Genomic DNA, 18,683 nt, shown 5'->3' with positions numbered 1-18,683 from the left:
GTCTTGAGCAGATGAATTGTTGGCTGCGGCACAGGAGGATTATGAGAATGTGACCTTGGCAACGATGTGCATTGATAAAGTTGTCCAGAGGGCAGCCCTGACAAGGGATTCTACAAGGGAACCTACACACGGGCCAAACCTATTATGGCACTTTATTGTTTCCTATAAATCTTTCTGCGCAACCTCTGCAAAGTATTTAAACATATTCCTGGTGGCTAGTATTCATATTCATACAAAAGGCTAATGCAAAATAGGTCAATCGTAGCATGCAAACTTCAAATATTGTTCACTGTTGGGCACACAAACTGACCTTTGCGTGACAAGATCAGTTATCTAATGATTCTGTTCTTTCATGTAGAAAACAACCCAAAACCTCACAACAGAGGCTTTGTAGGCGGCTAGGGCTATTATCATGTCATTTAATACCCATGATTTAACTGAGGCCAGTCTGTTCGAAATTCTCATATGCTTGATATTAAACGCAGTTGACAATGATTGCAACAGAAGATGCATATAGCTAAACAAACTTGCTGTGATAATACATTGACCTACAAAACTAACTATATTTCCCGTAAAATCCACAATTAATTCACCTGGTTTCACCTGCATCAATCAGTGAAGTTCTCGTGCTAAATAGGCTAAATAAATCCTCAGTGGCTTTTGTCGCATCCTTGCTGAACATCAATCATGTAGCCTATCGTCACTTTCAAAAACAAATATTATGCTGATTACATTTTCCATATTGCTTTTGATTGTGTAGATGCTATTGTAGGCTATTCATTTAAAACATAATAAACATGGTCATTTCTATTTTTAAAAAATCCAATAAAATGTGTCTAAAAAATTATACATACATAGGCTATGACAAAGTGTCACTAAAACCAAGAAACGCAGGTAGGCTAAAATAGGTAGGTCCCATCTTTCAAATAAAAGCTTTCATATGCTTATTGCTTATCCTGATATCCTCTACAAAATACTTACAAAACAATCTTCAAGTCTGGAAATCCAATTCCCCTTTAGTTTCAGTCCCAGTTTGAAGGCAGATGTACACTCGTGTGAGAGTTGTTCGTATTGATAGAAAGTGGACGTGACGTAACCACAGCGAGGCTTTCCCGCTGTGGTTTGGGTGAACGCCTGCTGTTAAAGAGACAAAGTGAACCATTCCGTTGGGAAAGCAATTATTTTAAACCCTAGGCAACAGCTAGGCCTATCTTACCTGGACTGTGTTGATCCTGCAAAAAAAAAAAACTTTTTATAAGCTTAATTGTATTGTTGTACAGAAGTGCATCATTAATTATAAAACTCAGAAAGTGGTCCTCATCAATAAATGCAGTACCAATTGTAATGATCTGGTTGCAGCGCACAGATCAGGTTTCCTGAGTCATTTACTTGTCTTTGACGAAGTCACAAAGCTGAACTGGATATCAGATTGGGTTATTTAATCTGTGCAAGCCCCTGTTGAGGTGGGATTTCACTGGCTGAGATGCAACACTCTGGCCTATCCTCAGTCCAAATGTGTGATCGCTGCAGTGTGGCCCTGCTATCCAAAACATATGATCTCATATGGCTTGAGCTTTGTGTGTGTGTGTGTGTGTGTGTGTGTGCCTCTCTCTCTCTCTCTCTCTCTCTCTCTCTGTGTGTGTGTGTGTGTGTGTGTGTGTGTGTGTGTGTGTGGTTGTAAGGAAACAGCCATTGTGTGGCCATTTATGAAAGCCCCTCTGATCTCATCCCAGATGGAGAAGATTGTTCTCACAACTGAGACCTTTTCTCCAGCTGTTGCTGCTGTTGCTGGAACCCCAATGTCCACTGGCCTCCACCCCACCCCACCACCTCTCTTTCTCTTCCCCTCTCTTTCTCAGCTGTTTCTGTTGTTGGAACCTTTACACTTCTCTCTCTCTCTCTCTCTCTCTCTCTCTCTCCATCTCTCTGTCTTTCTATATTGATGTGCATCATCCTTTTTGTAGATGGATGTTTGAAGTGAACTGCCCATGTATTCAGAGTATGGGGCAAGATGAAAGCCTTTGCTCCAGGCAGAAATACCATGCTAACGTGAATAGCACGGGGACTGACAGAGGGTATAATTTAAGTGCTAAACGGCAGGCCACAGGAGATTGAGTGTTGTGGATGTCTGGCTGTGAAGACTCGCATGCAAGAGAGACAGAAAAAGAGGGAGAATGAGGCACAGACAGAGAGAGGGAGAGGGAGAGAAGGAGACAGAGAGAGAGAGAAGAAGAAGAAGACAGAGAGGGAGAGAGAAGGAGACAGAGAGCAGTGTGTGGTTTGACCCAAATAGAGACATTCTTTTGCAGAATAGAGTTTAACAATAGGGTGGCCCATCTAGGGAGATGAGCACACTGGATGTGACAAGGGACTGGTTGATTGGATTGGTCAGTATGCGTATGAATTGCAAATAATACAGGTGAGTAGAAAACAGACAGGAGACAGCATCACTCCGAAAATGCTTTCTATCTTCACCAGAACTAATATACATGTAATCTCAGAATAAACTCAGAATACTGAGGTTATCATTTCAGCTTGTTCAACTAGTGTGTCTGAAAAGAAGGAAGTAACACAATCTGGGTTCAATAAATGTCTGATGAACACATTTGGCTCCGTCCCTCTGACCTTTTAACACAGCTGACCTCATTAGTAGGCTAAGTGACCCTAACACAAAGGTTCAATTGCATGTGAACATTGGGCATTTGAGGGTCAGAAGGGGCTAAATGTCTGATGTTTTCAAATGAACTGTATTCTCAACTGAAGACTGTTTTATACTTTCATTTACCATTTGTGCTTCTTCAAAAGATCTGGCAAAATGTTATTGAATAATAAGGAAGTTAATACTAGAAATGTTCAAGTTCGGTGTCGTCGTCACCGAGATCAAAGTAATACAATTTTAACAGTTCAAACAAAAAAGCAGGCCCAATGATTCTCAATCTCTTTATTTTATGTCTTATTTAGACTTAAATCTTTAAATCTTTAAATCTCATACTACTAAACTTTGTGTGGTAGCATGAGTCTCAAATTACTAAGTAACTGGAATCAAATGTATTGCACACATTGTCAGGTTTTGACAGGTCACTAATATCACAAAGTGCTGATTTCCTGATGCAGGCTGCTGAATGTCATCTCTGTATTAGTCAGCTGTTTTCATATGTGACTCATGCCATGTTTCACTAGCTACATCTTTTGAACACGCTTGCACGAATACAACCCTAGCAACACGTACACATAGAAATGCACGTCCTCCATTCGTAGATCTACTGTAACTGATTAGTATTGTAATTAGAGTGGGTTTGCGGTAACCTAATCCTGAAAGATGGCTCACCTTGATATAATGGAGAAACCTTGAAAAAGGCCAACTGGCTGAAACGTTGGTGTCAATAAATATGAGATTGAGACTGAGTGTGCGGCAACATAATCTTTTTCTATAAGTTACAGTGTGTCCCGTGTCAGCACCTCAAAGGGTGTGCATTTTCATTTTTTTCTTATTTGGACCTCATCTTGACATAATGACATTCTAGGAAATATTTCTTGAAACTGAGCTGGCCTCTGGCTATATTTCTTTCATATGGAGCACAGATGTGTAACTTTGAAAAGAAGTGACTTATCTTCCATTGTTCTGAAATTAGCTGAAATAACCTAATTTCCGGACCGTGTCTACCACCCTGGCCACAAGCTCCGGTTATGTCCTAAGCCTGCTGCAGCTGAACAGCAGGGTCCTGATGACAGTCCTGTCTGATGTCACACTGAACTCTGTGTACATATGGGACCTGTTGGGACTGGCAGCCCCGAGGCAGACCAGACAGTTTACGCACTTACTCTTGCACACTCTCTCACACACACCCTCACACACACACACACACATGCCCTGGGCCTCCAAGCTGTGGGGAGGATTGCGTCATTCACCATTTTTTATGGGGATAACACTCTTGAGGAAGGGGAATTCACATGTTTTGTTTTCCACAGAAGGGATACATAGATCAACATCAAATCCAGCCAGAACAACAAATAGTTAGTGATGTGCAATGACCACCTGGCTAATTGAACACACTGTCTGTACACATCTGATTTTATTCGTTTCTAGATATTACAGTATATCATTTAAAATATCTGTTATTGTAGCAAAGACATGGTGGACATGGAAGAAATGTGTTCTTTCCATTTTTGACCAAAAAAACTACATTGGAAAACTCCTGAAGGTGAATGGTTCTGCTTTTTGACAGTTGAATGTTAGTGGAGATGAGTGGTCATGCAAATCTTCAAAGTGACTTGGGGTCTAGTCCGAACAAGCATTGACCAGGAGTACAAAAATACCTCTAGTGGTCAGTGAACTTATTTGTCAAACTAACAACACTTCCTCCAATCTTCTCTAGGCTATAGGCACTATAAATGCCTTAATAAAACAGGATTATCTATCCACACCCACAAGCAATTACTTTAAAACATTAATTAAAGTACATCAAAATGGTCCATAATTTATTACAAATCTGCATTCCACATCAAGTAACCGACAGAAGCACAAGAATACACAACTTAATACCACTAAATAACAAAACATGTCAATTAATGGCAGGAAAAAAGGCGTAATTTTGCACAATATTAGATCAAGATCGATGTGAAATCATTGTGACATCAATCAACTCAACAAAAGCCTATGAAATACAATCTAACAGAATAAGCTTGTGTTAAATAGGAAGGAGCATCCTGTGATGATCCTAGTGCAGAGAACAGTGCAGTAATCAATAGCAGGTTAATTCAATCTATGAGACGTGGCTACTATCAACAGTTGAATTAGCAGTGTAATTCCATGAAGGAGCTCCCTCGTGAGGGTGGATTCACTCAGAAACATGACCATTTGTTTTGTCAGTGCAGATATGTCTTCATGTAGCCTATCAGGCGAAATAGATAGCATTCATGGAGGATTCAGACATTATAGTTTGAATATATATATTTCCTATCATGATAGGAAAAATGTTGCCCGATGATATAAAATTCTTTTAATTTCAAAAGCAAATTGAATTTAATATCCTGATCTCTGTTGCTTCCTATTAGCTAAGGCGAGCAAACATATCAGTCGGCTAATGACTCAAAGCTAACATGCTGAACAGCAGACGTGTTGGTCAGTGATGATCAGAGAAACTAGGTGTCGGTTCTGTTGAAACAGCCTCGACCTTTAATTACCCAATTACAACTTTAATGGAGTGTCGAAATTTTGGTATTCCACAGTGCTTGAGTTTCAGGTTTTCCAGATCATGGATACATTTCATACAATGAGGTTTCTTATGTGGTTATTTGGTTTGGTTTACCTGGGCCAATGCATTCTTTCATCATTTGGAAGACTCAATATGGTAGCCAATAATGACAAATTGGTGGAAAGCTTGTGTTTGTATTTTATGAGTTCTGACATCAATTCCCATGAAATAGCTGATATGATCTCCACCTGCTTGAGTCATACAGTGTCAGATAAGCACTTGCAGGTTTGCACATGATTACATGATTGCCACTACCTAAGATATGGACAAACCCTCCTAACAATTAAAGCAAAGCCTAATTCTGACATTATCTACTGTCTATCATTTGTTCCCCTGAAATTCCCCAGTTATATTTAGTTTGGCCAATCTACCAAGCGGCTGAGAGTTTGAGATGAGGCTATCAGGAGGCTGCGAGATGGTGTCGAACTGGTTGTGAGGGGCCCTCTCTCGATGTGGTCTGTGTGTGAATCCAGCCTGGCGTGAGTTCAGGGAGCACCGTCGGGCGGAGAGGAGAGGCCTCTCTCTACTCGTCACAGCCCAGCAGCTCCATGCGGACGGTGATGCGCTCGTTCCACTCCCACGGCAGGAACCGCACAAAGCGGGCGTAAAACGGAGGGTCGAAAAGGTTCTTCTTGTGAGTGTTGTTGTCGATATTGCCTTGGAATATCTGTCAGCATAGCAGAAAATATATAAATATATAGAAAATACATAAATATCACCATGAATGTCAAAAACGGGTTACTGATGTTTTGTCCTTGTATCAACGGTATAAAAAAAACATTTTCATTTAAAATTGGCTCTAATTGTGAGTGACAGTTAAACACTAGAGCTATGGATCTGTGCAAAAATGTCCAGACATTCCCAGCTAACAAACATAACAGCCCACACTAGGAAGCACAGCGTGTCCCTTTTGGTGAAGGCTGTCATTTTGATGTCATTTTGATGCCATTCGGAACCATGTCAAGATATAAGGACTCTGGCACAAAAGAACTTCTCCCACAAATCTGTATTTTAGAACGTGCCTGTGGCTTAACTGGAATAGGAACAGATCTGCACAAACCATGGCAAATTCAGCGATGGTAAATTCATCACTATTCTTTGGAAATGTGTGCCCAATAGACCACACCCATGTTGTTTGATACTGTTTCAGTAGCTTATTCAGTCTTACCCCTATTCCCAGTTAATTTGGGTTTGTTATTGAACCATACATAATAATCAATAAATAAGCTACCAACTAACAAATCAAAACAATTTAGCTGTGAGTTAATGACTGTTAGCACACCGATGTACAGTGCTTAGCTCAGACGTTCACCTAGATGACAAAAAGCTTACAATGTGAACCCAAATATGATACAGAGAAAACTAGGAGGAACTAGTCAGAAACAGCAAACTGTGCTTCCACATCCTTTCAAGATACCCAGTGAACTCACAGAAGTCACACAACACAAGTGTTGCCATCATGAAAACACAACAGACGGATGCCACACAGACCCCACACACCAACCACATCCACAACACAACACAACACAACACAACACAACACAACACAACACAACACAACACAACACAACACAACACAACACAACACAACACAACACAACACAGAGGGCCAGAGTGGGCTATGCGGGATACGGCGTCTCCACAACAGAGGAGTGGTGAACTTTTGCCCCCTTTAAGTCTGGTTTTAGTGAGATTTATGACCTTTAAATGTCTACACCAAAAAAAACACATAAATCTCCACTTAAAGTTACCACATCTGGGGGAACTGTGCTGTAATGTGCGAAATGTGATTCTGGGGGAATCGTTTTGAAATATATCCATATCGTCTTCGTCTTCAGTGTCAAAATGCCATACACGGACAATGACATTCATTATTAGTTTAAGTTTACCAACTCCCAAGAACACATCTAAAGCCTAGAACCTATAATGTATAGAAATTCCTGACATAACGCTAAAGTTTACGTTACTGTAATAACACACTGTCAGTTGGGCAGAAGCCTGTCTCTTGAGTGGAAATGAGTTAAGAGAGGAAGCATGTCAGTAGGTCAGAGAGCTCAGCTGCTGTGGGCTGGTCAACTGACCTTGTCTGTCCTGGTGTTGGGATCCTTCAGCACCTGCCAAGAATAGCCGTCGTCACTGAACGCCACTTTGAAGGCAGAGACGAACTGAACGACCCCAAAGTCCTTTGCACCCTGAGTGATGATGCCTGTGACGCGCTTTGGACTTTCCAAGTCCACCTGGAGTAGAGGGGATATATGAGTAAATTGCAATTATTTGGGGAAACAGTATGCAGTGGGTGGAGGTAAGATAGCAGTGTTAATTAAGTTTATTCAGTTTTCACTTTATTCGTATTTCACTCACTTCTAGCAACAGTGCCTCAAAGCAAACAGCGAACAGAAAAAAAAATTGTTTTAAGAAATCTCAAAGTCGCGCCTTCTCACCTGAAGCCATTCTGACCGGTTGTTGGAGGCTGCTGCCCAGGCGTTGGTCTTGCCCTGTTTGTCTAGACGGGCAAAGTGGGGTAGCCAGGTGAAGGCATCCAGCCCCCAGGTACGGAAAGCACTGGACGCGGCCAGCTTCTCGTCGGAGATGAGCCGGGACTTCATGCCAAGGGCATTTGAGCATCCAGCTGTATTAGAATACACTAGAGGGAAACACAGTAGCACTCTCACTCCGATTCCAATACCAATGAATTACAGTTGAAGAAACCAAAATGATCACATTTATAGCAACATTTTGAATCATGGAACATGATAACTCATGATTACCTTTGAGAATATGTGATCACAATATGCGATATCATCCGTTTAGCATTTATAGAAGCCTTACATTGTGTGGATCTAAAAAAGTTATTCAGTTTTGTAAACATAATAATGTAAAAAAAAAAAAAAAAACCTTAATTACACACTATTTTTATTGAAAGAGTAAACTGTGTATGGCAGGGGATGCCAACCATTTTTGGCAGGTGACTCTATTTTGACATCACAAAATGTTGACGACCCCAATCATTCAGAATATTTGTACAGTCAAGAGTGATACTTTGATTTCCCCCTTGATGTCCAAGCCAAGTTAATTCATTTGTCTGTCTTTGCACGTCTGGCTGTTTTGGTACTTGAAAGTTGATCAAGCACGATTACAGCAATCGAAAATCTCATGGTAAGTTTATTTTTATGTGGCTCAATTGTCCGAATAGTTACCTACAGGAACTTGGATATCATGGGGATTTTAATATTTTATTTTCAGGTTGAATTTCAGGCGAGCCCACACGGGGTGCCGACCCCACGGTTGGGAACGATGGCCTAAGGTGAACATCTACTGTAATAGAGACATGATGCAGTCATTACCGTTGAGCTCACAGCCAATCAGCTCCATGCGGAGAGTACAGGCCTTGCGACAGACCACGGGCACCACGCGGATGTACTGGGCTACAATGGGGGGGTCGAACATGTTGGTCTTGGTTCCGTCGTTGTCCACGTTACCCACAAACACCTGGGAACACAGGAGGCACCCCTGATTACAGTGCTGCGGGTAATGATAGGAGAGGGGCAAGAGGGTCTCGACACAAAACACTGGACTGACTGTGTGTCATGAAAGCATCGTTGAGCAACCACTGCTGTAACTAAGAGAGAGTGTTCAAAATGACAGCCTTTCTGTCATGTAAAGATGGTAGTTGCTAAATGACACTTTCAGGAAAAGCACCTCCGGTCTCTTTCCCAAATGTCATAGTTTATCATGTTGTAAGTGTAGTGTTTATCCAGTGTGTTGAACTCTTGAACAATTTTTTTGAGATGATATAGTGTAAAATATTTTTTTTCTATTACACAAAGGACAGCCATTTTTGTTGTGTGTATCTCAGTGGCTTCAAACCAACCTTTAACAGGCAGAAGCCATGATTCTCACCTTGTCCTTCCTCTGGCCTAAGGTCTTGAAGATGGCATAGGTCTTCCCATCAAAGCTGTAAGCCACCTTGAAGGCCTTGATGTACTCAGAAGCCCCCATGCGACTAGCCCCCTGGGTAATAATGCCACTCAGACGCATCTTCTTCTGCAGGTCAATCTGTATTAAGGGGAGACATTAATTTCACTTCTACCTGGTTTACAAGATCAATCCCATATGTGACACTGCAAGGCGAAACCAGTCGCTTTGGTAAAATTTGCTAAATTAAATTATTGTGCTCACATGAACGGCCATAAACTAAGCTTTCCAACGACATGTATATCGAGGGTATTGGAAAAACTATCGCTAAGATAACCGCATTCAAAGTTGACATGGTTCTCCCGTCACAACATGCCAGAAGAGGAGAAAATCACCTTTTTAAGCAGCGTGGACAACGGGAATGACTGCTAATGTGTTGAATCTTCACTGGGTTTAAGAGTCAAAACTAATGTTTTTCGTGAAATTTGTTCAGGATATGAAAGACCATAGACCATATACTGTCGAATTAAGCGAAAACATAAAATTCAACATTTTAGCCCGAACGTTTGTTTATCGCAAAGTGACTGGTTTTGCTTTGCAGAGTCACATATAGAACAGAAATGCAAACAAACATGTGTTCATTAATATCATACTCCTCCTCATCCATCCTGAATCAATCAATTATGCAACTCCCCTGTCAGGGACGTGTTAGCAACAAACTGTATGGATCTACTGAAAGCCTCTACTGTAAGCCTCGACAGGTATTAGTCTGAGACTAATCTTCACCAACAACATAGTCTTTGTAAGAAACCACGTGGACCAAGGGCGCACAAGTCATTTAACATGGTTATTTTCCATGACCCCTGCAGTGTATTGGCCACACAGCACAGGCATTACCCTAATTCACACACTGAGCTGACACCATTTGAGCTGATCTGTCTTTGCTCAATCAGCCAGGCAGCCCACTGACCTCGATCCAGGGGTTCTTGTCGTGCGGGGCGGAGGACCAGGCGTTGACGATGCCCTGGTTGTTGAGGCGAGCCAGCTCTGCGCCCCAGCGCTGCAGGCCCAGCATGCCAAAGCTCACCGAGGAGGACGTGATCTGAGACTCGTCTATGGAGCCTCCCTCCATCCCCAACAGAGCGGTGCAACCTGGACAGGCACACACACACACGCACGCACAAACACACACACACACACACACACGCACGTACACACGGGCACATTTACCACGTACATTCCTTCCAATGTGACAGAGTCACATGCTTTTCAAAGTTGAAAACCAATGCATTCTTTCCATTAGTATAACATTCTTGAATGTGTTCAGTGCCACTTTCTCCCTCTATAAAATATATTAAAGTTTGAATTCACATTCAAACAAACAAATAAATAAATATTTGTGACCACACATGTGCTTTTATACCAAGGTGAAGAGGTACAAAATGGGCACTCACGAACTTGGCACTGTTTGCCCACGTACGGAGATTGGCACAAGCAGGCATAGTCTCCGTCCAGATCTCTGCACAGGCCTCCATTCTTACAGGGATCCTCAGCACAGTCATTCACATCTACAAGGGAGGAGATCACACACACAAAGACATTCTTCACTGAATACGGCCTATGACACTGTATGTATGTATGTGTGTATGTAAGTGTTACAATGTACATAATGTACAAAAAAAGGGTAAAATTGAGGGTAACCTGTATTTAAACCATCACGCATTAACAAATCTGGAAAATAAAATAGCGCAAGGTAAATTGTGAGCAGACAGAAATACCTGCACAGGACATAATAATTCACATAAATTAGTTTCATATTCAAATGATAAAGAGACTCAGAAACGATCATTATGTGTCTGTGTGCCAGTTCATTTTTTGCCAGTGTGGATGTGGAGCATCAGAGAGCCAGTATTCAGAGAGATTGAAGATTGTGGGTTATAGTGTTCTTCTGACTTAAGACCACTCATCAACATGGTGACTGATATCCAGCAGGCAAACAGCATAACAAGTCATCTTCTGTCAACTCTCTCTCTTTCTCTATCCATCTCTCTCTCTCTCTCTCTCTGACAGAGGTGCCCTGACAGATGTGGTGATGATGGAGAGTAGATGAGAGGGGCCGATTAGAACCCTCTGTTCTCGTAGGGGGACTGGGTGGGTGAGAGCAAGGAGAAGGGGGATGGGAGCGTAAGGGTCAGGGTGGGGGTGAGGACAGTTCCTTAGAAAATATGGTCCTTAAGGATAGATAACTGTCCACATAAGTCATCATACACACAAAGAGAGAGAGAGAGAGAGAGAGAGAGAGAGAGAGAGAGAGAGAGAGAGAGAGAGAGAGAGAGAGAGAGAGAGAGAGAGAGTCCTCATAAACCCTGGGGCTCAAAAGCGATCAGAACATATACATGTGGATGTCAGATGGTAGTTCTCCACAGTCTCCACTGAGGGGCACACTTGAGCTTCCTTGCTAATGTCAGAACACAAGCGGTGCACATGACAATCAGGCCTTCTCTCACATTTCTAAAAATGGAATCAGTGACTGTACAGATAATCTCTAGTGGACCAAACCAATCCCGATCCACACGTGCATCATCATTCCTTCACCCTAACACTTACTGGAAAAACCAAGGGCAGTTGAATAAGTACTCTTGAAGTAATTGGTATTTTGAGTGGCACATACAGTATGGGTTAGTCTGGGTGGGGGCTGAGGGTTGGGAGTCTATGCTCTGTGTTTATCACGGCTCTTACAAAGGCCCCCTGAGGAGCACGAAACCTGTAATAACCCGAGGCTACAGACAGCAGGTGACTGTCGGGAGAGCCTGAGCTTCCGCTGAGTGTCCGTCACTTGTTTTCCTGCCTGCTCCTCTCTCTGCGGCTAAGAGGATTGGTGTGACTGCTGGTAAATCCCGTATGCCTTCGAGCCAGCACACATATGCGGCCTGGAAACAGCTGTAGACGCAGCACTCCTCCAGTAAACATGTTACGTCAAATCTGGGCCGGGTGCTTTCTATGAATAAAACTTCCAGGAGCGTGGAGTGGAGTCAAGCGTCGCTTATAGAGACTTTGCCTAAATTGACTGATTGGGCCTTCGTGTAGGGCAGGGCAAACACACTCAGCTTATTTATAGGGTGATGACTACTAAATTACCACACGCACACACACACAGCCTATTCCAACAGGTCCCTATTTTGAAATTGCACAATTTGTTACCAAACTTCTGTTGAATGTAGACAAGAACGAGAAGGACAAAAAGGACTCTGTGTGCTTACAGCTTTAAGTATGGCAATTTAGCAAATTGTCGTTGCCTGTGCCATTTAAACAAATGTACTATTTAATTCGATTTTAACCACTACTGGTCATCACAATGTCATAAAATAGCTTTTAAAGTGTTATTACATGTAATAAAATAACTTCAACTTGAGATATTTACCAGTCCTAGACCCATCATGCTCTAAAAACGCTCTCTTGCGGGTCTGTTCTAAGCCAACTGAGCCAACTGAGGCCCATGTTGGGGGACAGAGTGCATCTTCTGAGAGCACCAATGGCTACTGATGTCTTCACTCTCCTCTGGGAACTGAGAAATAACTCATTTGTCCATGTACTGTACCATAATGAATTAGGCTACATGGGCTTGACCTGTATAGCATGTGCCTAGTCTCTGGGAGATACAGTGTGACTGGTCTCCCAGTCTGTGTCAGGCGGCTCCTGCTGTCAGGCCCCTTCTGACCAGCAAATCCACATGAGCTGCAAAATCCCATTATCAGTTATGAGTTGGTGACATCTCTGCCTACACTGACTGCTAGCAAGAGGATACCAACAGTACAGGAGGCACACGGGAAGAGTCCGCACAAGACCATAATCATTCAAAAGCCTTGTCAACATTTCCATAATATGTGGGGCAGAATCTCTCTTTCTAATACTGTATTTAAGGATTAACTGGTGAATTGTTATGGGTCTGGGCTAGAACTTTAAGCATTGTGCTTGATGTTGAGGTTGTGTGTCTTGTTTCCATGTTTCATTATTAATCTCTACCAATGATGGATATTTGTTATTATAGTGCTGGTACTCCAGGTGACTTGTCACAAATGATTAAATTAAATGATGAAATTAAGAGGAACACACTGACAAATATATTGACACATTCATGCATATGAGTGCTCGCCATTTTCCACAATTGTATATGAGTCCTGTTAGGCCTGTTCACTGAGGTAAGGCTTACTACTGCCTGTGTTCTTCAGCGCCAGAGCACCAGGGCCACTCAATGAACAATAGACAGCTGTAAGTACCATATTAGTCAGCATTTTCACAATGAATTGTGAACTCATACCAGGGCTCAACTTCAAATCCTTATCCCTACTACAGGCACATGACCCCCCCCCCCCACACACACACACACACACACACACACAGGAAAACTATTATTAGCCACAACCAGGCAATGCTTCATTGTCATCACCAGCACATGTGCTCTGGTTCTGGTCCCAAATAGATCCGTTAATAATCTACGTCATGCATGCCGAGGTCTTTGCCAAAGAGTTGGGGAACGTGCCAGAGACACCAATGGATGTAAACTATTTTCAAAACAGCACGGTCACGGTAATATGACACTCTTTGAAGTCAGAGCCAAAACCACATCCGGGGTGTGTCAGGAATCAACCAGCGATGAGGCCAAAAACCCAGAAATTTTCAACTTAGAACTGGATAGATCTGTCTCTGTTAGGATGAGGATGTTTATTCCATTGTTTAGCTACGCCTACTGTTTAAAAGTTCCACTGTGCGCCAGAGGAGAGGGTTCTTTAATGGACATACCAGTATCCAGAATCCTTTGGTAATCCACACGCAAAATGCAGTCTCTATAAGGCTTAGGGCAAAGGCCTTTTGATTGTGCTGGCTCTCATGAAAAGTTCTGGTAAAACAGTTTACAAAAGTTCCATGTCCCCTGAACTTTTGTTAAGTCGTTTTACAGTCATTTGTGTTGTGTTTCCTGTGGTGAGAGTTTAACTTTAATGGACAAAAAAATAGACTGGTGATGTAGTTGTTCTGCAATGTTCTACATTTTCAGCCAGCCCCTGATCTAAGTGACAATGATGCTAGTTCACGTTAGCCTTTCTTCCTACTGACGTATACAGTGCATGAGAAAACTGAGGGTGTCTCAAGCCAGTGTGAGTCTGTGTGCTCCAGTACTAAGCTCCAGCCAGCTATGACATCAGCCTGTCGGCAGACACTGTGTCCCTACTCAGGAGTGGAAAAAGTAACGTTCCCCGGAATCTCACAAAGTCCCATTAGCTGTTACATCCTGCTTTGCAAATCTACAAATCTTCTGTGTGTGCATGTGAGCATGAGTTATCTCTGTGTGTGTGTGTGTGTGTGTGTGTGTGTGTGTGTGTGTGTGTGTGTGTGTGTGTGTGTGTGTGTGTGTGTGTGCACGCGCGCGTGTGTGTGTGTGTTGTGCCCAGCATGTGCCTACAGTGCATCAGATCATTGACCTGCTTGTACACTGAAGGACAATAGAGGATACTAAGGCTCTTTTCTGGTTCAGTTTGTGCACTAAAGGACGTCAGCTGACCCTGGAACTCTGCCGGAACAGGGCCAGATCAAGGCTTGACCAGATCTGGATCCAAACTGGACTGGCTCCAGAATCTGCCGCTATCTAGCTTTACCACTGCGTCTCATCTCATTACTGTCAGTTGCTGGAGACTACCACCACCGACCCAGGACCCAGTCCAGGCAGAATTTCCAAATGAATCACCTGAATTGTCTACCTTCCTGTGAATTGGTGAATCTATGAAGGTGGTGAAACACTGCTCTACTTGAGAAAGCGCAGTTGTTAATAACAAAGTGTTCCCTAAAGAACAACTGGGTGCTAATTCACAGTACTGTATATGAGTGCTCAGAAATAGCAATGATGATTTGTTATTCATATCAATCTATCACAGAGATCATAATCACCAATAATCGTTACGTTACATCTTACCACCCCCTTATAAAAAGGATCTCTTTTCTCACATATTTCAAGGCAAAGGTAGAGCGAGGAAGCAACTCACTGATCTGGCAGTGTGGGCCCTCGAACCCTGGCTGGCACTTGCACAGGTACTCGTTGAACACATCCCCGCGCCTGGTGTTGGTGATCACCTCACACACCCCGTCGTTCTTGCAGGGGTTGGGGACACAGGGCCCTGAGGGAGGGTGGTAAAACGTCAGTGATAAAGCGACGCAGTGATTTACACAGCTCGGTGCATAAGGTCGTCAATAGCACTCAGCAGTTGAATTGTTTTCTCCGGCTCGTAAAGATTGGGGTGATAGAGCCTTTGATGGCCTTTGCCTCGAGGGCCTAATAAATTCCCTAGGACTGATCTTGAAGTACTGTAAACTTGCAGTGACAAATAAGACTCTATTCCAATCTCTTTCTCTGTCTCTCTCTCTGTTCTGTAGCTCTTTCTCTCTATCTCTCTCTGTCCCTTGTTCTGTAGCTCTTTCTCTCTCTCTCTCTCTCTCTTGTTCTGTAGCTCTTTCTCTCTCTCTCTCTCTTGTTCTGTAGCTCTTTTTCTCCCTCTCTCCATCTGCATCTATTTTTTCTCTCTGTCTGTCTGTCTGTCTCTTCTTGATGCCAAGGCACTGAAACACAGACACTGCAATCAGCTTAGCCCTCATCCCCACTTTACCTAATTAAACAACTACCCAATTACGCTCAAGAGGTGGGAGGTGCAGCACCATACATAATTAAGCTACTCATACAGAGCATGGTCTGGCCAAAGGTCACTGGTAATCATGCAGTCTGCTCTTTAGTGCTGGGTATTATTTTCGCATCGATTGCATTCTCACTGTTTGGTTTCAGAAAAACAAATGGGGTGAGGAATGATTACCATTCTCAGTGACATTGCAGGTGTCCCCCGTGAAGCCCTCAGCACAGATGCAGATGAAGGGGCCCTCTCCAATGCCTGTCACACAGGTGGCTCCATTATGGCACTGGTTCACCTCACAGTAGTCTCCTAAAGGGGTGGACACACAATGTCAGCACAGTTCATAACACAGTGTGTCTGTGTGTGTGTGTGTGTATGTATGTGTGTGTGTGTGTGTGTGTGTGTGTGTGTGTGTGTGTGTGTGTGTGTGTGTGTGTGTGTGTGTGTGCGCGCGTTAATCAGAGCTTCACAGTATTAGGCAAAGAGATGTCAAGATTTCACACCAAGTAAGTTGTACAATCAATACAAGCTGAGGATTAATATAATTTCAATGAATAAGTGACTGTAACATACAGTATTTGTGATATTTACAGTGCATCTATCAAACAGGGGCACTGCATTACCCATTGTCCTGTCAAAATACAACTCAGCTGAGCTGTGATTACTTAGACTGCTGAACTTTCGTCAGTTGTCATGCAACATATGATATAGAGTTAGTAACGCTCTTACTGACCAGTGCGTGACCTCAAACATGCACAAACATGTGTTTTGAGAGAACCACAGACAATTGCCAATCTTCACACTGATCCAAAATGACAACACTCAAACTCCTGGACACTAGTCTTCCACTGGGAAAGACCTTCTGTGAGTTGTCATTTTCACAGAATGACCTCTCACCCAGAAAAGTGCTGAGAAACAATACTGTACACTACACTTAGAGCAAAAACAGCTTCCATTCCTCATTGTTCCCCTGGGACAGCCACCCACGACTATGGTGAGCGTTAATAAGAGAGAAGAGAAGGCTGGGGAGAGAGGGATGCTGATTCAATCCACATGAGTTTACACAATGGCTTTCACCAGCTGCTTCACTTCCAGCTGCACAAACTTGTCTCTGATTTTGTCAGAGTTTGTGCTCAGAAACTACTCGTCATCGATAAATTATAATACGGTACGCATTCTTAAGAGTGATGGTAGTGCTGGGTGTATTAGCCTACTATTTGAGTTTGACTGACACATATTATTTCACGTACTGTAACGTGTAACTTATTGAAATTAAACTGACCCTGTGACATGGGTTATTACATCTTTCGTCTGCAATAAAAACAATAAACTAAGGTACAGAATGTTTCAACTAACTTTATCAAAGCTGTCTGTGTTGGTTTCTTATTCTGACTTTGATTGAGAGGATAAAACACCAATACCAACATGGTGACATTTGATTTCACAAATAAAGAAAAGGGTTTGGTCTGATCAGATTAGCAATGATACTGAAATATCCTTCTTTTCCCATGGACAGTATAGAGATGTTTGAAGTTTGAACATGTTCTCTCTCTCTCTCTCTCTTTCTCTCCATTTGTCTCTCTGTGTGTGAGTGAGCCATTCAAAGGAAATTGCACACAAAATCAATACACATGTTGTCTATGCATATAGGTAGGGCAAAAGACAGTAAAACTATGCACCATCATTACCTGAGTATCAGATTAAACAACTTTCTATAGGAGAGCTCTAACTCATAAAAACATAGCACAGCCATCCAAGAAGAAACATTATTACCCAAGTTATTAGTTCTTCAACATTTAAAAGACGGACTTACCTCTAACTACGCAGGCAGTACAGACCAAAAGGAAAGATAGATAAAGACGAAGACTGTGGAGTTTCATGCTTTAACGCCTCTTTCCCTCCCCGAAGTTTCCGTTATATTTTTCCAATGGAGGGAGTTTCGCGTTCTCACTAGGGCTTCGAGTCAAGAGAGGAGAGGCGAATACCAAGTAAGCTGCCTGGCCGGATTAACGGTAACACGTGTGGGCTGCGCAGTCTGTGCTCGGCTCAGACGTTCTCTTACCCTTGTTTCACAAATAACGGACCAACTGTGTTGGGAAAACACAAATTAGCCTCGCTCTCACATGCATGCACCATGCACCATATATTTGTCAGAGGGACAGTATACTTCTGCGCTTTATGTCAGTGTTATGATCACCTCATTACAACCCACAAAATGGATACTATAGGCTACAACCCATTTCACCATATCAGTAGGTCTGAACATGAGAGACGTTTACAGTTAGATGGACATGGATACCATAAGTGTAGACTACGAGTAGTGTTAATCTAGGCCTAGCCTAATAATGCCACATTGCCATCTGCGCGTGGCCGCGACGCCCTTGAGTCGTGAATTGTTGGCGTCAGCTTTGCTTCTTACATGAGTTGTTGTTGCCCTCGTGTGGACATTTAGGCTAACACCTCATGTCTTGTGCCTTGTAGGTCGGACTGGGGTAGGCCTAGAATCGGCCTAGTCGACTACTGGCGCTGTCGTCGCAACTTCGCAAGGTGCGCTTTGAAATATGGCCGCACACAAATCTGAGGCCGCTTTCTGCCTGCTGCATGTACAAGCTGCGTTATTTTGAATGTAAGCTATTCATTGTAAGCTGGGGGGAATTCTGGTGAAATTGTGAGACATCTTGGCTACATCTTGTAGCCAATGAAAACTGCTGGAGATTAGATATGTGATGATGGGACATTTCCAGAAAGAATGAAAGCAGTAGGCTATTCATGCTGGGTTTCATTAGGTCCCTCACAGGTGTATTAATCAAGCACCATGTGCATTGATAATCAAGGTGCATGA

At 42.8% G+C, this 18,683-nt stretch overlaps 1 protein-coding gene across 1 annotated transcript; it reads right to left on the bottom strand.

The window, feature by feature from the left end:
• Positions 1-4,458: 4,458 nt before the first annotated feature.
• On the bottom strand, positions 4,459-17,995 carry LOC134095433 (lactadherin-like). Its single transcript, XM_062548971.1, has 10 exons — positions 17,655-17,995; positions 16,025-16,150; positions 15,206-15,337; positions 10,625-10,738; positions 10,141-10,322; positions 9,156-9,311; positions 8,600-8,744; positions 7,697-7,899; positions 7,337-7,492; positions 4,459-5,922 (listed from the first exon to the last, which is right to left on the bottom strand). Exons 1-10 carry the CDS (start codon positions 17,719-17,721, stop codon positions 5,779-5,781), a joined length of 1,425 nt encoding a protein of 474 aa, XP_062404955.1. The 5' UTR covers positions 17,722-17,995; the 3' UTR covers positions 4,459-5,778.
• Positions 17,996-18,683: the final 688 nt, after the last annotated feature.

Source organism: Sardina pilchardus, chromosome 11 (genome assembly GCF_963854185.1).
Source record: "Sardina pilchardus chromosome 11, fSarPil1.1, whole genome shotgun sequence".
NCBI lineage: Eukaryota > Metazoa > Chordata > Actinopteri > Clupeiformes > Clupeidae > Sardina > Sardina pilchardus.
The sequence above is the reverse complement of the archived record's forward strand: the minus strand, read 5'-3'. Positions and strand labels throughout refer to the sequence as shown.